We start from the raw sequence: 24,405 nt of genomic DNA, 5'->3' as shown, positions 1-24,405 counted from the left end.
CCAGAACCACCTTGAGCCTCCTTGCTCTCCCTGCTGGATACCCTTTTACCTCATATCCTCCTGCCACCCTCAGACTGGCTCCAATGTGCTATCCCCAGAGGCCTCTCTGTGCCTGAGGGCTGCCCGTCCCATCCTACAGTCATCTTATGGCACTGAACCGCCACTGGAATAACAACAGGGACAGCTATGATACATGTGGGTTGCCTGGCCTGGGACCCCATGGTGACAGCCAGTCCTAAGAGCAGGCCTTTCTTCCTCTGTTCACTGTTATTGTCTTACCCCCACGGCAGAACAAAGCCTGCCAACCTGGTCCCCCATCACTGCAGACATACCAAGTGGGGTCCTACCCACACTCTACACTCCTGACATCCACACAGCTCACCTACTGTGCCTCCCTATGCACAACAGTCCATGCCTGTGACCTCCTTGTCACTAGAGATGGTGAGGGGTGGCTCTAGAGACCCAATCAAAGGTCACTTAGGGTTTCCTCAACATCACCCAGGGGTCTCTCCGATCCCTCCTTCTTTCATCTCTAAAAGAGAACCACAGAGTCACCGCCCCAGCACATGGGAGCTTGCAGAGTATCACCTGATCCCATAATTACCCTTGGCCTGCTGGAGTATGGGGTAACGTGGGTCAACACACTCATGCATACAATCCCCTCAGTGTACCACAGCCAACAGAACAAATGCTGCTCTCAGGCTTGGAACACCCAGTTGGGTCCCTTCCCCCACTGCCCTACAAGCTCCACTTGGGCCATTGGTGCCAGGCTCAGCTACGGGTCATGGGACTGCCTGGTCCTGTACCATCAGTACCTCAGCCTACCTGGGCTGGGCTAGGCTGGACTCCAGGGCACAGCAAGAGCTCCTTGGTAGGGACAGAACACTGAGGAGTTGGGCACATGCCTCCCTCCTGAGGACCCCAATTCCAATACCTCATACCACAAGGTCAGAGCCAAGAGTCTCAGGGTCCTGATCACCTGCCACCATATTACCAGAAAGATACTGCAGCCCTCAAGGAGAATTTCCCAGAGCTACTGAAAATCCCTTAGGCCCTCTAGGGAGAAGGAGAGACCTGCAATAAGGTCACCCCATATTGTAGACTCAGCAACTGGAAGAGATTTGCCTGAGGCCCCGGGCAGGAGGTGGCAAGATCCAGATTCAGCTCCATCTATACTGCTACATTCCTGGCCAAGTCCACGGAAGCCAGGGTCTTAGAGAGGACGTGGTCTCTGACCTCTGCTCCTAACTCCAGATGAGAGTGAGATCACATGACTGGCCAGACAAGAGGGCCCTTCGTTGTGCTGTGAATCCACAGCCTGGAAGATACACGTGCTTCCCGCTATAGAGGCCTGGGAGCCACAGGAAGAGCCAGGCATAGCCACCGCCCTCAGGTCAACCTCTAGCAACCCACAACTATCATCACTTCTACTCTTTGAATGAGGTTCAGAGAAGTTAGAGGCCCTCCTCTGCCACCAAGCCACACAGCCAAAAACAGCAGGAGATCCAAACCACCTACATCCAATGCAAAGTTTCCTTCCAGGGAGCTCCCCAGGGACACCTGTCCCTACTCTGCTGCAGTCCCCCCACAGATGCTCCAGCTGACCACCTCACCATGAGTCTGAGGAGCTGAGGCCCGATGCCGTAAAGGTGGCTGCTGCTGCTGCTGCTGCTGCTGCCTGGGCCAGGAGGCAGACAGCTGGTAAGGCTGGGGAACCTGGGGACTGTGCTTGGAATGTAGCACAGCCCCAGACTGTGGAGGCCTCTGGGGGCAGGCAGCCAGGGTCGGCGCACTCAGGCACCGGCGGGAGGCTGCCACATCCCGGGCGGTGGGTTTGCGTGGCCTAGAGGGCTGGAGGGTCATCCAGCGGGTCATGGCTGCTCCAGCTTGTGCTCTCAGCAGCTCAAAGCCTGCAGAGAACAGAACCGTGAGAATCAAAGGCCAGACAGCCCAGCCGGTGGCCTGTTCCTACAGCCCGATGGCCTTGTCTCTGGCCAGCCACCAGTGGGGAGGGTGCTGCAATGGCTCCTGGCATCTCCACCAGGGCTGGGCATGTGGGACCCACCTAGACAGTGACAGACGGGCCTGGAACTCCTACTTCTGTTGACGTTCCTCCTAAAACCACACAGAGAAAATCAACAAGGTCAAGTTCACACCTGTTCCTCCATTTTCCAGAGCTGAACACACCCAGAAACTGAGTACCAGAGACAGAGACACGGTTGCAACCAGAGCATCAGTCCTTGGCCCCTTACAGCCCCCCTCTATTGCGTAGGCATGTGTGCACGTGTGTGTGTGTGTGTGTGTAAGTGTGCGTGCATGCACGTGTGACAGACAGATCACAAGTATGGGAAGTCCCCTCACTGGGCACCAGTTAAATGAACACAGCCACAAAGAAGACCCAAAAGCGACTCATGAGCAGAAACCCAGCACCACAAGCCAAGCTTGCCCAAGGTTCCAGGGACACTCCCACACAACACAAGCATGGCAACAAGGTTACACAACGGTGCGGTCTTCAAGAGCTCACTTTAAGAAATGTAGGTCAGTCCCCTCTGCCAGAGATGTGCAGGTTTCTGGCTCTTGGCTCGATAGGATGCAAATGGTGAAATCAGATAAGAAAGGGAATCAGAAGACTTGTTTTGATGCAAGAAGTCTTCAGCAAGCAAGGAGGCCAGCTCTGCATTTTATAGATGTGAAAGCCAAAGCCAAGAGAAAGAGGGACTTGTCCCAGATTAAGACAGGTTAAGACCCCTCTGGGAAGGCCTAGGTGGCCAGTGGGGCACACAGGCCTCACCAGAAGAGGAAAGAGAGGGATGCCAGGCACTACCTGAGCTGGACAAAGCAGTTCCACACTGGGGAGACCCAAAACCCGTCAGAAGGCAGAGCTCAGGGCTGAAGGGTCAGACCCAACCAGCAGTGAAGTCACCCTCATGCTGCAGCCTTGTCACCTGCTTCTTGCTAGTCACAGTGCCGCAAACACAGTCTCCTATCGTCCGGCGTGCTGGGAATATTAGCTGGGATTTGGGCTGGAGCTTATAGAGAGGACACCACACCGCAGCTGCCACCCGACCCAAGGGTGGGGCCTGAGAGTCACCGGGAGGGGCCTCCGGATGTAGCAGGACACCCCATGCCCAGTCCCTGAGGCTCTGGGCAACTCAGGTTTCTGTAACATCCGGGAGGAGCCAAGACAGGGCCTGGGTCCACATTCCCAGGGCCAGGGAAGCACTGATAGGAGGAACAGGCTTGGGGCTTCTCAGAGCTCTGATCAGCAGACCCTCCATCAGAGTACCTGGCTGCCTGGACCTGCCATGCTATGAGCACAGTGGCCAAAACGTACAGCCCACTTACCCGCTCCCAGGTGCTCTTGTAAAAGTTCGAATAAACTCACTCACTTAATCGCTATAATAACATTGTGACTAAGTATTATCTCTATTTCCTAGTGAGGAAACTGAAACTCACAGAGGTCACCTTGGAAGAGCAGCGTTTCCAATCTAGGGGTGGGGATGAAACACCATCCCAGCACCGCAGTCCCTGGTGTGGCACTGTATTCATCTCAGTCCTGTAGACCCTGCACTTCCATCTGGGGACAAGACATACAAACAGCTCCAGGTTCATACCCATAACCAGAACCCTCATCAGCTTTAGGGACCCCCATCAGCCGTGACTCATGGCTACCTGCCCTGGTTCGGAACTTCCAGAGGTAGGACACTTATTACCTCATGAAGATTCCTTAAAAATACTTCATGCAGCAAAGGGCAGTGGGTAGCCTACATGCACTAGCACCCCCTCCCCTGGAACCACAGTGGAGGCAGAGCAGCGATGTGGGACAGTGAGGAAGGGTATTCCTGGTGTGGGCATGTCCAGATCCAGGAAGTAGAGGGCCAGCAAGGGGACTGAGGCTGTCCAGTGAGAGCCTAGCATGGCGTGGAGGGGAATGAAGAGCTGGTAGGGAGCTGATACTTCCAGGGGAAGATGATCTCTCATGCCTAACCACCAGTCCAGGAGTGACTTGCTGACAGAGGCTCTGGCAGCCTTGGCCCTGTGCTTACCCAGAGCCTGCAGACAGTGAATGTATAGTGAGTTACAGGCCTTCTGTGTTCAAGCCCATGAGACCCAGGACAGGAGGTCACCATAAGACAGAATGTACTATGGCAAGGGGGTGGACAGGATGGTTCTTCTATCCCTGAGCCCTCACCACCTCAGGACCACTTTCCCAACTCCATCATCTTCTTACCTGAATATCCCCTCTGGCCCCTGGAGTGCATTCTACATGGGCACAGGGCAGCTGAGGCCACCAGGAGCAGAAGCAATGCTCCAAATTTCTGACCATGGATTGCAGGCCTCTGCCTCTCTTCCTAGTTGGATGGAATCCCAGTTGGTTGCCCCTGCAGTAACTGCTGAAAGTCAATAACACTCCTCTGATTGGCTCCTTATCTTCCTTGTCTCACTCTCTCACTGCCTTCTGGAACACCCAGAGTTTACTTCCCACTAAACTGCTTGCACTAGGACCTTTGTCTTCTGGGGCCTTCAGAGGCTTCTACCCCTCAAAGCTCCAAACCAGGCTCCCCTCCTAGCACCCACAGCACCACAGAGCCAATATGGTACCTCCTCTAAGCCCTTTTCCTCCTCTTTATTCATCATGAATTCTTTCTGAAATTCTCTAGTCCTAGGATTCTTCTGCTAGGGCCAAAAGCCACTTTCCACTTTGCACTCTTGCATAAGAGTGATCTGCCTGGTCCCATTTCTGATAGACCTCAGAAGCCAGAGAGGCCGGTACAGGCCCGGCATAGAGGAGGCCCAGGAAATGCTCCTAGCCCAAAGGAAAAGGACAAGGCATGAGCAGTGAATAGGGGAATGGATGAGGAGGTGAGAGAATCATGAATGAGGAGACATATGCACACAGGTGGGTGGTCAAGCAGATGGACAGATAAATCAGGCTGATAGGTAGGTGGGTAGATAGATAGGGCTGACCAAACAGATACATGGGTTAGGTGGGCGGAGAGGTGGGTGGGCCGGTGGTTGAGCAGATGAATGTGTTGGGGAAATGAGTAATGAATGGATGGGGTGGGTGGGTACATGGATTGTGAGTGGATGAATAGGTAGGGAGGTCAGTGGGTGGATGAATAGATGGGCGGGTGGGCAGGCAGGTGAAAGGGTGGGTGGATGAATGGGTAGGTGGATGATGGGTAGATGGATAGCAGATGGAACTACTGGATGGATGGATGAAAGGTGAGTGAGGGGTCAGATAGGTAGTTGGTTGGGCAGAAGAAGAGATGAATAAATGGGTGGGTGGAGGCACCAACAGTGTCTGAAAGATGGACCCTGAGCAGCACAGGTGCAATCAGGAACTGGAATCTTACCTCTTGAATCCTATCTTCTAAGTTATGGTGCTCAGTGGGCAAGCAACCATTTTCAGGGCTGAATTAGCTGCAGCTGCCATTTTTCAGGTCCCCGCAGAGAAGGATCCAGTCACCTGTAGATCCTAAAGGACAGAGCAAAGCCAAGTTACTGCACACACTTCTGCTCTCCTCAGGGGGCTCCGAGCTTTCTACATGAGCTCACAGTGCTGCTCACTTCCTCCAAAGTCCCATGGGAGGAGAGGTGGCCTCCAGCCTCCAGCTCCGATGTCACCACACTTTCACATTACTCAAGTCCTGTCCAAGGCAATGATCTAGAAGCAGACCAGGGAACAATAAGATGGGTCCTCAGAGAAAATATCGTAGTGTTTTATCATCTCCTGCAATCCCCAGAAGCCCACAAGGTTGGAACTATTGCTATTCCCTTCCAGTGAAGCAGGTAATGGGATTCTCCTAGACTAGTGGTAGCGAACCTTTTAGAGCTTTCAGATATAACGAACAGCCTGCTGCAGCACATGTGCCATAGGTTTGCATCACATCACTGTCCTGGAGTCAGTCGCAAGAGAACTCTAGACCCAGACTGTCTGTGCTCAGAGCTACTACCTGCCAAGCTTTCCCAATGCCACCCCTGGGTCAGGTGGTTGGATAAGTGTGTGTGGACAGATGGGGAGCTGGAGAACAGAGAGGTGGGGGAATGGGTGAGGGATGAATGGATGAATAGATAGATGGACAGATGGACAGACAGGAGGGTGGATGTGTGGGTGAATGGATAGATGGGAATATAGATAGATGGACAGATTGGTGGATGAAAGATGGATAGAAAATGGATGGATGGATGGATGGATGGATGGGTGATAGATGGATGGATGGACAAATGGATGAATGTTTAGATGGATGAATGAGTGGATGAATTTGTGGATAAATGGGTGGATGGATGGATAAGTGGATGGGTGGAGAGGGCATTTGGGAAGATGGGATAGATGAATAAGCAGAGGAATGAATGGGTAAACTGATTATTATACAGGTGGGTAGACCATAGTAACTTCCAGGGACTTGCATGGCCACATACACACTCATATTGGGTCTGCAGTCCCCCAACATCAACTTCCTGTCAAAAGGCCCCTGCCTTTCCTGCTGTGAGGCTCATGGGAGAGAATGGTGGGAAGAGGCTCTGAATTTCCAGAGGTCAGCCATCCGAGACGGTCCCCACCTCCCAGGTACTGGGTCCATGGGGCCCTGCCCTTTCCAAGGGCACAGGGAGTCTAGTTTGTTACACCATCACACTGGCTTTTCTGGTTGGGATTAAGGGAATGGTTAGTGAGTCACCTCTGCATCATAAACATCTGGAGCAGGTTATAGTGCTAGATTTAGAGGCACACAGACATGGGTTCAAACCCTAGTTCTGCCCCTCACAAGGTCTATGACTTCAGGTGAGTCACTTCCCCTCAGTAAGCCTCTCCATTCTCAGTCTCTGCTTTCCAATCCCCCATCAGTCCTTGAGTATCTGTCATGCCCACTGTTTGTCTCTCAGCTCTTCCATTCTCAGAACTGGTGAGAAAGCTAAGTCCTGGGAAAGCTACCTCACAGACCGATGTCACACACCTGATGATCGAAATGAAGGTTGAAAGAGGTTGGTCACCTAGAGTTGGCAAGGAAGAGCCAAAGAAGTCTCAGAAGAAAAAGCACGGGTGGGAAGAGTTCTCTCCCTACTTCCCATTGGGCCATTGGTCTGTCATATATGCTCTCAACCTCATTCCTGGCTTCTGATCTTGCTGGCAGACTTCCCCCAACCTACAAATCTAGCCCTATTTGTCCTCACCTATGCTTACCTTTATTCAACAGAGACTTGGAGCAGAAAAGTGACTTGGCCAACGTCACAGAGTTGGTGAGTGCTGGCATGGAGATAAGAACCTAGGTCTGTAGGCGCCACGTCCAGGCTCCTCTTCCCAGATGTACAGTGTGAGCCAATCCTAGCTCACCAAACACTTTCCTGGGTTGTGGTCACCATCCTAGGTCAGGGAGGCTGGCTGTGTCCAGTGCTTCCACTGGACAGAGATCAGGCAAGCCTGATTAGCCCACAGTAAGGGCAGAGCTGAACTCTCACAGTGCCAAACCATGCCAACAAGGCCAAGGTTGAAACTACCCCAGGAGACAGGGCAGGGCACTTCCCCTTCCTGAGGCTCAGCTTCCTCCTCCAGAAAATGGGGGTGACAATGACAGCTTCTCTGGCCTCCCAGCGGATGTGCCTAGGAAACTGAAGGAGATGATAGGTGGTATGGCCAGGCACAGGGCCAGGGACAGGCCCTGGCACCAGCAGGGCTCTGGATGCAGCATCAACAGCCAGCCCTCTAGGGGACCTGTCTACCCTGGCTCACGGTGGTCCATCCTTAGACTCTGGACCCCATGGGACAACATGAGGGACCCCATATGCCTCAGGGCTTTTAAGGGGGCAAACCAAGCACATAGCAGATACACACTAAGTGTAGGCCCTCCTATTGCCATTGTGGGACTTGACACCCTCTCAGGCACCTAGAGCAGAAGTGCAAGTCCACCAGTGAAGAGCTAGTGTGCACCTAACCACCCTCAGAAGATACCCCTGGGCAGGCACCCGGCTCACCTTGGTGTCTAGGACATGCCCAGGTGATCCCTGCTTCCTGGAGCCTGATGGAGGGGTGGACAATTGACCTCAGTGTCAGGCCACACCACACAGCCAGGAGGGGTAGCTAGCCACCCTCTGAGCCCTGAGGTGAGGGCAGGGCAAGAGGCTCTGACTCCACCAGTTTGGAAGACAGTTACACCAGACACCAGGGAATGCTCTGGTAGTATTTTTATCTTGAGAACATCCTTTACAGGGAGACAGAAAGGGGATAGGATGTCTTTGGCGCCAGGCCCATGGAAGCAGCAAGGAATGGAGGCCCCTGGTGCCATTAGGATGGCAATGCCCCATCCCTAGGCTTTGTGGTGACACAGGAGCAGGTGGCACTTGGGGGTTTATGGGGCTCCGGGTTCTGCTTCAACATGCTGTGGCCTGGTGCTCTGGCCCTCTCTGGGACGTCCTCTTGCAGTTTGTCTTTCTGGAGGGTTTTCTCAGTGTCAAATTGAGCACTGGGCACTATGGACTGGCAGAGAAACCAGAAGGCACCTGCCTTCATGGGGATGCCCTGCCTTGACAGGCAGACGGCAAGGAAGCCAGCAATCACAGCGCAACCACAACCACATCAAAGTCCTTGGGAACCTGGCAGGAGGTGGGTGAGAGGCGGCTAGGGAAGCTCCCAGGGGGTTTCAGTGAGCTCAGGAGGGGAACAAGGGAATGGAGAGGGCTCAGCCTGGTTTGGATCACAGCACCCGGGAGGAGCCAGAACACACACTTCCGATCACCCCAGGGTTTCATGAAGAAGGCCCTGGGAGCCCTGCAGACCTGAGAGCAGACCCCAGCTCTGTTCCTCACCACTGGGCCTGGAGAGGGTGCTCCCCGCCTCCGAATTTCACTGCTCTTGTGTGCACACCAGCGGGAGGGGAGCAGTGGCACACAGCACCCTTCCAACCAGGCACCCTCATGTATCAGGAGGTCTGGGGCTGGGGGTGAGTGAAGAGAAGCCAGGGTACTTGTCACCTAAGCACAGAGAAGGTGATCATGTACAAAGTGCCCAGCTGGAGACCAAGACGCTTCACTGGCCAAAGAGAGAAACTGAGGTCTGAGGAATCTCAGATGTTATCTTCCCCCCTCCAACCGGGTCAGATGTTATCCTAACAAGTTTGGGCTTGATCCTAGGAGCTATGGGTTCTCAAGGGCCACAGCAGAGTCTGGAAAAACAAGTGCTCTGGGGCATTATGCCCTGAATTCAAATTCTGTCTCTGTCCCCTCCTCTGTGGCCCTGGGGCAACTCACAGAACCTTCTTGTGTGTGTGTGTGTGTGTGTGTGTGTGTGTGTGTGTGTGTGTGTGGTGTGTGCATGTGTGTGTGTGTGTGGTGTGTGTGTGTGTCCAAAACATAAACTAAAAACTTTTTAATTATCTATTCAGTTAAGTTGTATAGAAAATACAAATGAGTTCTACATCATTGTTCCATATCAACATTTATAATTGCCTGTATATTTGCTTTTAATGAGATTTTTATTTCCTCATAAGACTGAAATTACTAAATAGTGTCCTTTAAAGAACCTTCTTGCATTCTGTTTTTCTCAACCGTAAGATACACCTAACAACAATTCTCATCACGAGGCTGAGTTAGCACACGGCTGTTGCCCAGTTGGGAACTTCCTGCCCACTATATCTTGAGGCTCCTACTTCACTCCAGAGGGAGCGCAGAGCCCACCAGGGCCTCGGCTGGACTTGTCAGGTGAGCAAATGCCCAGGGGAGGGACCTCTGTGGGCAGAGGCAATACAGCTTGTTTCTCCCACAGCTGTTTGTCCAGGCTCCAGCTGGATCCAAGTCTCGGGCATCTCCTGGGCATCTGGCAAGTACACAGGAGAGTGAGAACTTGAATGACAGAAACAGGAAGCAGCCTGGGACCCGAAGGCCCATCAAAGAAGACTGGGCAATGGCCAACATAAGAACATTTATGGCATTGCTTACCCAAACCCATCAAAAATAAAATGTTAATCATAGGTATCTGTTATAAAAAGGATTCTTGTGCCAGTGAGATAGCTCAGCGGACCAGGCACCTGCATAGGTAAATGCAGGGACCAGGGTTCGATCTCCAGCACCACATGCAGTGCCGGTTCCACTCACAGGCACACTGAGCTGGTGAGCGAGTCCGGACATGGTGGTGCACACCTGTAATCCCAGTGTTGGGGAGACTGAAAACAGGAGGATCACTATGAGTCTGAGCCGCATAGTGAGACCCTGTACTAAATACATAAATTAAACTAAATAAATAATAAATAAGGATTCATGTATTCATATATTCAATAGATAAAGAGTTCTTATAAATCAACAAGAAGGCAGGATGCAGGAAGAATGAGCAGAAGGCTAAGGCTGGGCTCCCCACTGAGGGTCACATGACCCTCAACAGCTCAACGATACCCACCCGAGTGTGAGCTGGCCCCTCACCGTGGCTTGGGGGGGATGCCTTGCTCTGCCTTTCAGGACTCAGTGCACGCTCTAAGCTCAAAGGACACCTCCTCCATGATGCTTCCAAGGTTTCTCCAGCTCCTCTGCTGCTTTTCCCCAAGCAGTGCTTCTTGGGCCCCTGGAATGAAGTGTCTGGCTTCTGCTCACTGCATCAAAGAAGTTCCAAGTGGAATGGCCTCCACCGCTGATGGAGGAGGAAACCCTGGCAGGTCAGGGTCTCAGGCCCACAGGTGGCCCAGCTACTCTGTGCTAGAAAACACTGTGATGGTTGTTTTTTTCACTTCCTTTCTTCCTTGCCCATTTTCTATGTCTGGCTTTATTCTCAGAACAAATTCCTATGAGGGTCTGGAAGATCTCCAAGAGGCTGGGGGTTTACCCTGGCCTGGGCAGAGACTGAGTTTGTCAAGGTAGAGTCCAGGGGGAGAGGGCCTTGCCAAGGGCTGTCACCACATCCCAGGGCCACTCCACAGCCAGGACCTGAGTGCGCAGCCAGGCCCACTCCACATGCAGCCCAAGAGCTCTCAGCACCCACCCAGCTGGCCAGCGGCACTTACACAGCCTCTGCTGTGTCCAGACTTCGAGCTGGAGCCTTTGCTCCAGTGGGCATGACAGACAAAGCACTGCTTGGGGAGGACAAGGACCTGCATACTTTCAGAGACCATTGGAAAACTTCCCAGAGGTCAGAGGACATCTCTGAGGAGATGTCTCTCAAGACCTGAATGAGGGCAGTGCATGGGGACAACAGACGAAGGCCCCAAGGCTGGCTAGTAACTTGCCCAAGGAAGGCAGAGGGCCTGGACTTGGGCTTGCTAGGGTAAGAGGACACAGCAGAGACCACACGGATGGATGGCAGGATGAGAAGATGGCAGGTCAGGAAGAGAGCAGGCTGGCTGGACACACCCAGCCAGCTGGGCACGTGGCAATGCCTGGAGGTAACTGCAGGAAGGGCACTTCAAAGAACTACTTCCTATGCCTTCTGTTGCCACATGCCAGAACCCCTACCCAATGCCCTTTCTTCCCCTCTCTCCCTCAAGCTCCTCCACAGGCTTCAGTACCCAATTCCAGTGCCCCATGCTTTGTGCTTCCAAGCATGAGGTCTGGATCTAACTGCCCTCACTGAGGGACCCTGACCTGGGGCCTGCTTCTGAGGAGGGCAGAGGAGAGGCTGAGGAATCAAGATCCCACCCCTGTGCCCCCAGCAATGTCCTTGAGACCTGCGGCCCCAGAAGGCACATAGGGCTGCTGCCTGCTTGAGAACCATTCCCTGCCCCTTGCTCACTCCGGCCTCAGTTTGCCACTGTCAACTGAGAGATCCCTTGGGGTCCTGGTTACCTTGTCACAGGAAGAAGGTGGTGGCAGTCTCTCACCACCCTCTTCTATTAACTGTTCACAGCGGGGAGCCCCAACAGGGAAGGGGAGGACTATCATCCTCAAACCCCAGTCTCTGGGCCAGGAAATATCAGCTGCGCGCGCTTGGCCAGCAGGGGGCTCTAGGCCAAGCCTGGGGGCAACTGGGGTCCTCCTGGCCCTCTGAGCCTAACTGGGAGACTTAGAAGACCTGGCTTGGGCATTTCTCCCACAGTTAGCCAGGAGGGTGGCCCTGGGTGCAGCTGTTGCAACCCCACCAAGGTTGGAAAACTAATGACAGAGCCTAGGATGTAGCTCTTAATCTCTAGGCCACAGAAGGGTTGTCCAAGGAGACAGGGCTGAACAGAAGCCAGGCAGGACTGGACCAGGCTCCGGTGGGTGCCACAGCTGGACCTAAGGAAGGAACCAAGGTGTTAAGTAAATATGACAAGAGGACATTGCTAGGGGGAAAGAGTCGTTTCTGAGACAGGGTCTCACTGTGTAATTCAGGCTGGCCATTTTTTTTTTTTTTTTTTTTTTCTGTATTTAGGGAAGGTCCTACAGGGTGTTCAGGGTCTCACTACATACATCGGACTCCTAGTGATCCTCCTGTTTACAGCCTCCCAAGTGCTGGGATTATAGGCGTGCACCAACACACCCAGTCCCAATCACCATCTCAGCAAGCCCCTGGGGCGGAGCCGGCACAGCAGGCCGGGGGATTGAACCCCCAGCCCCTGCCTGTGCCTCTGCGTAAGCAAGCACTTTAATCCGCTGAGTTATTTGGCCAGCCCCAGGCTGGCCTTAAACCTACTATGTAGCCTAAACAGGCCTCAAATTCATGTTGATTCTCCTGCCTCAGCCTCCTGAGTACTGGGACTCCATGTGAGCATCAGCACACCCGGTAAGAGTACATTGTTTTGGAGTAAGCTCCTTCACTGGCCTCCACAGATAAGATTAAAGATCAAAATGGAGTCACTCATGCCATGCCGAAGTTCCAGGCCACCAAGCTAAAACTGAGCTTTTTATCTGCCCTTCCAATAAACCAGGAGAAATCAGAGGTCACAGAAAATTTCCCAAATGGGCCACTTTCAATCAGTATAATGATGAAGTTTCCTTTGCCTTTATCCCGCTACAAAAATTATAACCTGATTAATCTGATGTTAACTATTCATTGGTTTTTCTATTGTCTGTCTTCCTGTCCCTGCCCTATAAGAAAAGTCACTGTGAAATGACCAATCCAGTTTTTGCTTGTTTCTGCTTTCTTAAGTATTTTCCTGCCTATAAAACCAACCTCCTCTTTCCTGGCTCGCAGAGTACTTATTCTATTTTACAAAATGAAATATTTAATTTGAAGATAACATTATGCAATACAACAACACTGTCCAATTTCTATTACTTTATTTAATGAAATTTTGTATGGTTTCTAATTTTTTTAACATTTTGTATTCTTTAAAAAAAATAAAATTAAGGGCTGGTGAGATAGCTCAGTGGTCTAAAGCGCCTGCCTGCTTAGGCAGGCATGCAGGGACCTCGGTTCGATCCCCAGCACCACATGCCATGCCAGCCCTGCCCACAGGGTGGGCTGAGCTGACCATAAAAAAAAAGAAATAAAGGAAACATTTAATAAATAAATAAATAAATATAAAAATAAAATAAAATTTAAAAAAGAATGAAATATTGCCTGATGCTAGAGTGAAAAAGAAAGCCAGCTAAGATCTACAAAGTAAATGATTGCAGTTCTGTCCTTTGATGGAAATAGTGATCAATGAAATCAATGAACACTGCTGGTAAGTCCCAAGACCCCTGAGCGCTCGCTCAGGAGAGGAACTGCTGCCTCTGCTGGCTGCCCAGCCTTCTGCGGGGAGCCCAGGGGCTGCCGGGCAGTCTATGACCTTAAGTGAAGAGATAATAACTGGAACTTTCCCTGCCATTCTGCAAACCAGGTGCTGTACAGGTCCCTCTACAATGCAGAGGGACCACAGCAGCTCCCTGCTGGGCACACAGCATGCAGGGGACCATGCGGCATCCAGGGCGGCACCTGCTCCCTCCAGCCTAGAGCACAGCTGGTGTTAGAGCCTCTGGCAGGTCCCACAGGCTGAGGCGCCATCAGGCAACAGATGCTAATTACGAATCAGGGCACTGAGAGAGGCCTTAGCTGATAGTGTCTGGAACCTGTGTGGTCCTAGGTGGGTTCTCTCCTGCATACAGAAATGTCCCAAGAAAGAGGAGGTCAAAAGCATCCACAGCCCAGCAACAAAGGCAAGGGCTGGGCCTCAACGGGGTCCCATCAAGGGCCACACCCAAAGAATGGCAGGGCAGCCTGCCTGCTCCTGCATTCATTTGCCCATTCATTCTTCAGACCTGTCCTTTCTGAGCACTGGCTGTGTGCACGGTGTGGCATGCACGGTGGAAGGTTGTGCTCCTGGTGTCCTAACAGATAAAGACACAAATCCCAGAAGACACAGGATGTAAGAGATGTGGCCTGGTCACCAGGATGGTGAGATTCCAGGCCAGCCAGGAGACAGCCAGGCAGGAAACAGGGCTCCAGGCAGAGGTAGCAAGTGCAAAGGCCCTGAGGCTAGGGCAAGTAGCAGAGCCTAAGGAGAGGAAGGGGAGCACTGAGAAGATGGGGCAGGAAGGCACCTGAGAGGTCTGGGCAGGGCCACCACATACCCCTTCCCCACCCCCAAGGGGCTTCTGCAGTTCAGCCACTTCCTCCCAAGTCAAACCTCAGGTGTTGGAGCGTAGAAGACCCACCTGAGCCAGAGATACAGGTCCAGAACTTGAAGTTGAGGATGTTTCCAGATGGTATGGACAGCATCAGCCTGCTAGGCATTCTCTCATCTAATCCCCAGTAAACTGCAGCTCTATGGCCCCCACTACTAGGAGCTGGGACACCCTGAAGCTACAGGGCACCCAACAGATCCCCTGAGGCTATTCTGACCCCCATAGCCAAGGCACTGACCTCTTAAGGCCTCACAGGCTTTTCTGACCCTACAGCCTGGTTCTGCACACATGCTATCATCAGGAATAGCCAGCACCATGACACCCACCCCACTTCTACTCCTGCTATTGCTGCTTATTACAGGGGCAAGAAAATGGGACTGAGAGAAGCCAAACACCATGTCCAGGGCCACACAGCTGATCCATGGCAGAGTAGGGACAGGAACCCAAGACTTCCAGGACTGTAGGAACAGAGACCCAAGACCTACTGCCAACCCTGCTGTCTCTGGCAGAAGTGAGAGCTGCCTCATACAGGTGTCAGCTGAGCACCACCTCCTACAGGCAGCCTTCCCTGACCACACAGCTTGCCTGCTCTCGGATAGCAGTCAGTTGGCACTGTAAGGAGCACAGCTCAGGAACCCACAGCAGGTGGAGCCTGTGAGGTCAGAAGCACAGCGTGACTGTGGGCTGCTGCTCCTCACTGAGCCCAGCCCTAGGAGGACAAGGTCTGTTCAGAGGAGCATGGGTGTGACCAGCAGACCTCCAAGCTGCTGAGAGCTTCAGGAAAAGCCTGCTCCTGTCTGTCAAGAAGGAAGAGCTTTTGTTCCATGCCTGCGGTGTACACCTCTCTACAACTTTATGAGATGCCAGCAGAGACTATCCTTGCCCCAAGAGGAAGAAACAGGCTCCGAAAAGGATTCCAATGCCCCCGGTGGCATGGCAAACACTGCCAGAGAAGGTCTGCCAGCTGTAAAGGTGGTGGGCTACCCCCTCCATACTCAAGCTGGTGCCCACAGGGCAGACAGAGGCTGTCTGGGGCCCTGGAGGCTCCTATGTCCGCTTGCCTATGTCCACCGCTGGGCACACATTTCTGCGGTTAATCCCCACCCAGGTTTCCACATCTTTATAATGGGCCTACGGGCTACACTAAATGCCTGGCATGAGTCCAGCACTGAGGTTCCTGCTCTTAGCGCTGTGTAAGGCCTCTGCTAGTGACACACCCATGCCTGCATGCATACATGTCCCAGGGAGTATGTGTGCTTTTAGACCTTCCTGACAAACAGGCCTTGAGAAAAGGATTTGGGAGCAGGAAGTTTATCTCAGGAGGTGACCTTGGGAAAGACTGGCACAGGACCTGAGACAAGAGGAAAGCACCCTAACACATGGACTGGGCATGGGACTCCACATAGGTACCCAGACTTCTGCTCCTGAGCACAGAATATGCCGCCACAGAGCTCTCCCCCTCAGGAGAGAGCTATGGAGGGACCCCTGTGCTATAGGGTGGCAGGGGCGGAAGTCTGGCCTGGTGGGGTTGGTAGGTTCTTTCCCACAGCTGCTGTGCAGGTGGTTCTGGAGCCAGAGAAGGCACCTGGCAGGACCTCAGGACCTAGGACACGTGTCTGTGTGCATGGCCGCTTGTGAGCACGTGGGAAGCCCACCGGGTGTGTCAGCAGGTCTGTGTACACACTGATGCATCTCCACATGTCTATCCTTGTACACATGTGTACACAGCATGTACACACATGCACCCATGTCCATACACCCGCATCCAGGGCTACACACATATGTGTGCACCACAGTCCCTCACCCAAGCCTGGCAATGGCCGCAGGGTGGCGAAGATGGTCTGGTCACCTTGGCAACAGGACAGGAGCAGGTTAGTCTGGGATAGCCTTACTTCAAAGAAAATAAAAAGCCAACCACTGAACACAAAAAGGCTGGATGGAGAAAGGGAGGTGGGAGGGGCCAACACTCAACCCCCATTTCTGCACAACAGCCCCTGACCCCACCTAGCATACAGCCCTGCCCCAGCTGAGGGCCACCAGAGTCAGAGTGTAGATCTCAATTTGCGTGAGCCAGGCTGGCTGTGTCCCCACGTGCCATGTCCCTTCAGAGGCCCAGGAAAGCCACTCAGGGGACAGTGGTCAAGGAGGATGCCCATGGCAAGGGTGGAGGCAACACTGCTGGAGGTGATCCAAATCACCAAGACCCCGAAATGGGCACCCCAGACAGCAGGCACATAGCAAACCTAGGGACGCTGAGCCACACCCACACAAAAGTCACCCTTTCTGGACAATTAATGCACTAACTGCACACAGTGCCTGTGGCCAGTACATTAGCTCGGGTCACATGATGATTTATTCACAAGCTCTTGTCTCCCTCTGGTCCCCAGGCCAGCTCATCGGCCTCCGCTCCCTTTGCTGGGTGGAGAGGGAGGGCCCAGCCCGACCCACAGACGCTTTCCTATCCATGCTCGAAAACATCGCCTGCTATTTATATTCCATCAGACAAGAGTGCTCAGGATGAAACCGCCGGTGATCCGCTCCCCGCAGGCAGCCGTGAGCTGCAACCCCCACTTGGACAGGGCTAGGCCAAAGACTTGCTCCTAAGCTTGAGAACCTGAGGTTTCCTGCATCCTTTGGGGTGACCCTTACTGAGCAGCTGGTGCAGGAACTTTGATCACAGTTCCAGGGACTTTACCTGGGCCGCCTCGCTGTCAGCTGGGAAGAGGCAGCTGCTACCCTCATTTGACAGATGAGGAAAATAATGGCCAGGAAGGCCAAATGCCTTACCATGGCCACACAGCCTGTGAGAGGCAGAGCCTGTGGAGCGCCTGCCACAGCATGTGGCCTCCCTAACTGCATCCTAGAGCAGCCCTATGGGGAGATGTCAGCATGGCTCCTGCTTCACAATGACAAAACGGAGGCTGAGAGACAGAGACTTGCTCAGGGTCACGTGGCCCAGAATGGACACGAGACCCTGAGAGACAATGTACTCCCATATGGGGCCTGGGTGACTCCCAAATTATGACCTGGAGTCAGGCCTCCCAAACACCTGCACTCAAGGCTCCAGGGACAGCTTGGGGCTATGAGAATGGCCAGGACAGTCACCCCCTCCTACTGCCTGAGGCCCTACGCCCACCAGGGACATCTGCTATGGCACCCACCCCTTTCAGGTGCCACATGGAGGCCCAGCTTGGCCAGCACAAGGATTCCAGGGCCAAGTGGTCAGGACAATGACAAGTGTGTGAGGCCTCTGATCACAGCACCAACGTCTGGTTGTCATTCTCAGAGAAGGAGCCAGCCCCTCACCCTGGGCAGGACAGGCCCTCCACATTAGCCCTGATTTAGAGGCCTCTGGGAAGCCCTTGTCTACCCCTGGGGATCCCAAAACCAAAGGCTTCTCCTGAATCCAGTGAGGACAGGTGCTAGAAGGCTGGCCTCAGCCTGGGCAAGTCTCCTGGGGCCCCAGTGTCTTCATCTGTAAGGTGGGTCCTAATGCCCCTGCGAGGGCTGAGGGTCCCTCAAGAAGCCAAGCCCAGGGCAGGACCTGCAGAGGCACCACCCAGCTGTAGCCACCAAGACCAATACACACTGAAGACCAAGAAACAAGGCATGTGATAAGCTCTACAGCAGCTGCCTGTGTGATGCCCTGGCAGGTGGTACCTACAGAGAGCCCTTGCCCCTGCCCACCCCCCAGCAAACCACAGCAGCCACATGCCAGGCCTAGCAGGGACCCATGTACACCTGAGAAGTCGAGAGACAGCAGGACTGGATTCAGAGACCTACTCAGGGCACTACCCAGCAGGACAGGGAGGGTCACACAGGCAATTGCCTGGGCCACCAACTGGAGAGGCTCCAAGGTGAACCCAGCATACCCTGGCCAGGGCTCAACCTCTGCCCAAGCTCTGCTGCTGAGTCACAGCAAAACCCCACGCAGGTCACTTCCGCTCTTCTGCCTCGCTTTCCCCATCGGTAACATGGGGCAGTAAGACAAGATTATTGTGAGAATTGGTGAGCTTAGAGCCACAGCTGGCACAGAGAAATACTAATTGTCATTCCAGGGGCAACCATGCCTGACAGAGGAGAACACCAATCATCATCCCAGGGGCACCACAGGGATAAGCTGCCCATCCAGCACTGATGGCACATGTGGTCATGGCCGGTGACCAGGCCACTAGCCTCAAGAGTCCTGTGGCACAACCCTGCCGTGGGCCCAACAATGCCACAGAGAGTTTCTGGAAAGGAAACAAATTAGTATTTTCTGACAGTTTACCTGCTGGCCACACTAAACTCCCCAAAGCTACCACCTCCCAGCCTCCGCCCAAGCTGTGCTCCTAGCAGGGAACACAGGGCCCGGGGCTTTGTGTCACAGCCTGGCCACACTGGGTATTCACTATCTTCACCTCCTTTCCCCTCAGCTCAAGTTAAGACGCTGTCCTTCCTTCTCTGGAACCCCACATCACTCAGCACAGGGCAGGCACAGGGCGCGGGCATCATACCTGTGTGCACAACAGCAGTAACACACAGTGGGAGCTTACCTTTGTGGAGCACTTACTGTGTCTACTGCCCCTAAGTACTGTACCTTGTTTCTTTCCTTTAAACCTCATGAGAGCTCTACAAGCCAAATATTATCATTTTCCAGGTAAGGAAACCGAGGCATGAACGTGATCTTCATACACTAAAGACTACAGACAGACGACAGCCGAACTCCACCCCCCTTCTATGCTCTAATATATCCTCTCGGGCCGGAGAGATGGCCCAGTGGAATAAGTGCTTCCCTGGCAAGCGCAGGGCCTGAGTTCAATCCCCAGTTCCATTAAAAAAAAAAAAAAGTGTTAATATATGGATTCTGGACTCTGTTAATATATGAACTCTTTCCTCAGTTCAGCTGATGGTACAGGAAAAGCCACCACTAGTGACCTACAGTACCCTGCAGTATCCATCTATTCCCATGCTTGGAGAAGCCATGTTCTGTGGATCGTGGGCCCAAATGATTGGCCCTGGGAAGATGTTTCCCGGCTCAGGCCATGCCCTAGCACTTGCTCCACCACTTGCCCCACCACTCTGATGGAGCAGGCAGCAGAAGACTAGGGGGCAAAGGGGCAAGCATCAGTCCTGTGGAGTTGCACCCCAGGCCCTGTAGCCTTGTCTGCTAAATGGGCACAGAGGAGAATGAGTGGGACAAGTCAACGTCTGACACAGAATGGTGCTTGGTTGCTCTTGGAACAAGGAATTGCAGTGGCCCTCACTGCACAGAGCCTGCCCAGCCCCAGCCCATGGGGGCAGCACAGCGCCCACGGCAGTGGATGGTCCTGGGCCTGAGGAAGGCAATGGGGCAGAGAAGGGACCTCAGCACCAGCAAGGAGCTGTGGAGGCTGTGTGCATGGTGAGGCTGCGCAGAGGGGCGATACATACAGAGGGTGAGGTTGTGCCCAGGGTGAAGCTTGCAATGGGATGAGGCTGCATAGGGTGACACTGTCTCAGCCATGAAGTTCTGAATGGCAGTGCCAAGGTGAACCAGGCCAGCCATGGGTGCAGAGCCAGGTAGGGGGACAGACTGCTTGAGGGCCTTAAATTGACCTTCTGAAGGCTGGATTATATAATCTAAGCTCAGGGGAGTTTCTGGTACCCTGGGAAGTTTCCTTAAACCTCTCTGCACATCACTGTTCTCATCCACACTAAGGGGACACGAGTGTCCCACAGCTTCTGGGACTATTGCATGACAGTGATGCTCAACAGCATGAACTTCTAAGCATGCGACTCCTGCGGCACATGCTCCCAGGCCCCAGCAGGGGTACTCCCCTGCAGCCGATGGGACAGGGAACTGGAAGAGCAGGTACAGGGAGGTCCCAGTCCCAGGAGACTAAGGGATATTTGGCCTTCAGATTCCAGCCAGGGCCTCAAACAGCAGTGACTACATGAGAGGAGGTGGAAGTTACTAAGGGTCAGAACAAAGCCCAGGGGAGGGGCCAACCAGGACCCTCATATGCCTACACTCATGCAGAATGTCCATGTCCTTCCACGCTGGCCACTTCACATACAGACATTAGAGTGAAGGTATCTAAGCAGCATTCCTCCCACTCTGCCAATGAGGTCCACACATCAACGCTCCCTGTGGGACCAACCTCCATGGGGTCCCAGCACACATGCAGCCAAGGGTGGCCCTCTGTGCTGTCCCCCTCCCCACCAAGCTCTTCCCATCTCCACAATGTACATCTGTCCACACTGCCACAAACATCTACACTGTCTGTCTGCCATGGAGACAGCCTGGCTCTGTCTACACAGCTGGCCCTGGGCTCTACTGAATCCACTTGTGCAGGCTCTATTTCTGAGGATGCAGGGTTGGAAGGAGAGGAGGGTCCACAAAGCCCACACTCCCACAGCAGCTCCGCAGGCTGAGGGGCAGGTGGCTTGGAGCCTCTCCAATGCATCCTCTGGGCATAGCTCGGATGGGGTGTGTGCTCCTGCCACTCCTCAGCTTTGACAGGTTGATTAGGGGGTCGGGGATCAGCTGGGCCTGGAGCCCTATATGGAGCAGCTGCAGCTGGGGTGGAGCCCAGAGAAAGAAGCCAGTTAGGGGCATCTGTGATCCGTCATCTGTCTGTCTTGGCATCCCATTACAGCAGCCCGAGGACCGGGCACCACCAGGCACACAACACACCTGTGGCCATGGTCTGCAATTGAGCACACCCTGAGCACTGATTGTAGCCAGGCCTGCAGGGACCCTGGACGCACACCACTCAAACCTCATGTGAGCAGTTTATTACTCCTGCTTCCATCTGGGACACTGAGGCAAAGGAGAGCTTGGTGGCATGTGCTGGGGGAGTCACTGCAGCCCCAGGACCCAGCAGGCCACACTTACAGAACTGGGCACAAGTCATCCTGGGTCAACACAGCCACAGGCCAAGGAGGGAGATTGCTATTCCTAAGATCTCTTTTCAGGTGGAAAGCCCAGGTCCCCAGAAGTGCAACCAACAACGCCCACAGCCAGGAGCTGCCCAGCCCATGATGGGCTCCCTCCAGGCTCAGCCTTCCCACCCAGGGGCCAGAAGGCACCTGCTGGGAGGAAACTGTGAGTCTCTCAGGAACTCTTCTCCTCAAGCAGTGGCCCCAGCTCCCAGCTCTGCCCTGGCCAATTACATTGGGGGGCTCAGACACCAGCCAGAGCTTGGGAAGGGGCAGTGCAGGACACAGGACTGACCAAGGCACAGGGAAAGGAGTGAAGAGGAGAGGCTTGAGCCCCAGAAAGAAGGAGGTAGTGGGGGGCAGGAGCTGGGTGCTGGGTGGGCACATACCCACCATGGCGCTTCCAGTGTTGTGCGGGGTTGGTGCATGGAGCAAAGGAGGAGGTGACTGTGAAGGACATCATGACCCTGTTCTGGACATTTTCAGAGACAGCTAAAGGTAAAGAGAAACCGAGAGAAGCAAAGGACTCTGCGAGAAGAGATGTGGGCACTGGAGCCGACCGAGGAGGGGGTGAGGCTGGAGGTCAGGACTGTGCTCGTTAGAGCTGGGAGACAGCTTTTAAAGGTGACAGATCCTCAAAAGCAGATCACTGTTTGCCACCTACCCCTGCCATCATACTTCTGGGTACAGCAGGCAACTGCAGACAGGTGTTCAGACAATGCCATGCCCAGGAATGTTCCCAGTGGCTCTGGTCCCGCAGCCAAAGGAGAAGACAGCCTCGGTGTCTGACAGTGGATGAATGGACAAAACCATGTGGTGCAGCCACACAGTAGGACAGTGCCCACCACAGAGAAAGGGGGGGTGCCCACACAGGCCCCTGAAGCGAGCACACTGTGACGAACCCAAGCACCCAGGGCTATGCGCTGCAGGATTTCACTCTATGAAACATCCAGATTAGGAAATCCACAGAGAGAAAAGCCTGTTGGCTTCAGGTCTAGGGTGGGGAGTAAGCAGGAAGTGACTGCCCATTAGGCCAGGTTTCCTTCTGGAGAGATGACTTGGGGCTAGGTAGAGGGGGCATTTGCATAGCACTGTGCGTGTCCTCAAAGGCCCTGAATTGTCCACTTTTAGTGGCTCATTTTATATAGGCTGTGAATTTCACCTCAAAAAAAAAAAAAAATGTTGAGAGCTGAGTGTGGTGGCCTACACCTGTCATCCTGGCACTCCAAGAGGCTGCGGCAGAAGGACAGCAAGGTCAAGGCCGGTATGAGCAATTTAGGGAGACCTCGTGTCAAAGTAAACAACAAAAATGGGCTGGAGATCTAGCTCAGTGCAAAAGTTCAATCCCCAGTACTGCAATCAATCAATCAGCATTCATTCCAGCTGGAGAGGAGACATAGGGAGCAGATCTGAACCCAGGCACAGCCTGACAGATCTAAGTCCAACAGCTCCAAGCTGCTCAGCAGAGCCACAGCCACCCCACAGACCACCCCACAGCATGGGAAGGAACTTTCATTACTGTATGAAATAAATACTGCCAGAAGAGCTGCTGTGGCCTCCTGGCACCACAGAATTGCTCCCTACCCGGTCTCTGTGCACCCTGACTGGCCCAGCCCAACCATTAGGCCTCTCCTCTGCCTCCCTCCCTGGTGCCTTCCTGACTCCACATGGATCTCCCCCTGGACGGTCTACAGTCAGTCTGCGCCATAAGGCAGGACTCTGTAGTGACCCCTGGAGGGTCTTGGGGCCACGGGGAGCAGTGCCAGTCCCAGTGGGTTCTCGATGGTGAACTCCAGATGGTATCATTCCGACCAGAGTCTAGGGAAGAATCCAGTGGTGTGAAGTAGCCTGGGTATAGCTATGGCCTCAGGGAGAGAGTACATGTGGACATGAGGGTGACAGGCCACCTACAGGAAGGGAAGGGCCAGTGTTGGGCAGCAGGCAGCCATGGCAGGAATCAGTGGAAATCCTCTTCTCTGATCTTTCACAGTGAACAAAAGTCCAGGTGGATGGGGAGAGCTGGGCCTCAGGATCTAAGGTGCAGGCATGGGGTGTAGGTCAAGAAGAGCAGATTCAGGATAGGCCAGGAAGAAGAGGGTCTAGATGAGAATCCCAAGCTCAGGTTCAGGGCCAGTGGTGACAGAGGCTCTATGAGGCATACAGATGGGCCACCTCAGCAACAGAGACAGCAACTGTGCTTGGGGCTTTTCGCCCCTTAACTCCTGCTCCCCAAGTTCAGAGGTTCTGGGGAGGCAGGCAGCGAAGAACCTTTCTGCCAGGGGCCCTGGAGATGGCCTTGAAGGCGTAGACACTCCTCCTGAGGGACACAGGCCCCACAGTAGCCATCTGCAGGGCCAGCATCCATCCCACCTCCTGCCTGCCAAAATTTGTCAATTCAGTGCCAGCCCTCTGCTTGGGGATCTTGGGGATCTGATCCTCAAAGTTAAATGGATGAATAACTTAGCGACCAACAACTTGGTGGTCCCCACAAGAAGCAAGGTAATCCCATGGCTCCCCAGAGATCTACCTCCCCAGAGCCTGAGGCTCACCTAGGGTGCAGGGCAGATGGAGAGACCAGCCCCAGTTCTATTTAGGAAAGAGGCACAGAGCATGTTGCCCACCCTGAGAGCTTTCAAAGGACCTTGGCAAAGCTTCCCCTGCATGAGTCTCACAGTCTGAGTCTGCTTAGAAGAACTAAGCAGGGTCTGCCAGTTCCCAGCCTGGTCGGTGGCAAGAATGAGGACACCTGGGCCAATCCATGTTGGACATGGAGCTCACAGGGAGAAGAAAGCTTGATCACTCGTGCTTCTCATCAGCTCTGCTCCGCCAGGCCTTTCTTTTCTTTTTTTTTTTTTCTTTTTAAATAATTAAGGAATTTATTCTTAAATATGTTTCAGGGCCATATAAATTTCTGGTGAGTTATTTTAAACTTTTAAGAAAAAGCTTATTTTTATGCTGAAAAAAATCATGGAAAAAAAACCCTAATTTTTTATTTTTTTT

The 24,405-nt window shown here is 53.5% G+C and overlaps 1 protein-coding gene across 8 annotated transcripts in view; it reads right to left on the bottom strand.

The window, feature by feature from the left end:
* The window catches only part of Kcnj12 (potassium voltage-gated channel subfamily J member 12), a 42,791-nt gene that overhangs the window by 5,054 nt on the left and 13,332 nt on the right, over positions 1 to 24,405 (bottom strand). For 2 of the 8 annotated variants that reach the window (XM_023700167.1, XM_023700166.1), the window contains 3 exons: positions 5,358 to 5,479; positions 2,066 to 2,115; positions 1,614 to 1,910 (listed from right to left, as the gene is read on the bottom strand). In XM_023700167.1, coding sequence (XP_023555935.1) covers positions 1,614 to 1,875 — 262 coding nt within the window. In that variant the 5' untranslated portion in view covers positions 1,876 to 1,910; positions 2,066 to 2,115; positions 5,358 to 5,479. Of the gene's footprint in view, positions 1 to 1,613; positions 1,911 to 2,065; positions 2,116 to 2,524; positions 2,582 to 2,824; positions 2,943 to 3,456; positions 3,578 to 5,357; positions 5,480 to 7,183; positions 7,263 to 24,405 lie in introns of those variants that run through there. The other 6 variants (XM_023700170.1, XM_023700169.1, XM_004640319.2 and 3 more) reach the window with 6 other exon arrangements.

This window comes from Octodon degus, unplaced genomic scaffold (assembly GCF_000260255.1).
Source record: "Octodon degus isolate 3935 unplaced genomic scaffold, OctDeg1.0 scaffold00122, whole genome shotgun sequence".
Taxonomy (NCBI): Eukaryota; Metazoa; Chordata; class Mammalia; order Rodentia; family Octodontidae; genus Octodon; species Octodon degus.
Note: the sequence above shows the minus strand (reverse complement) of the source record. Positions and strands in the feature narration are given on the sequence as shown.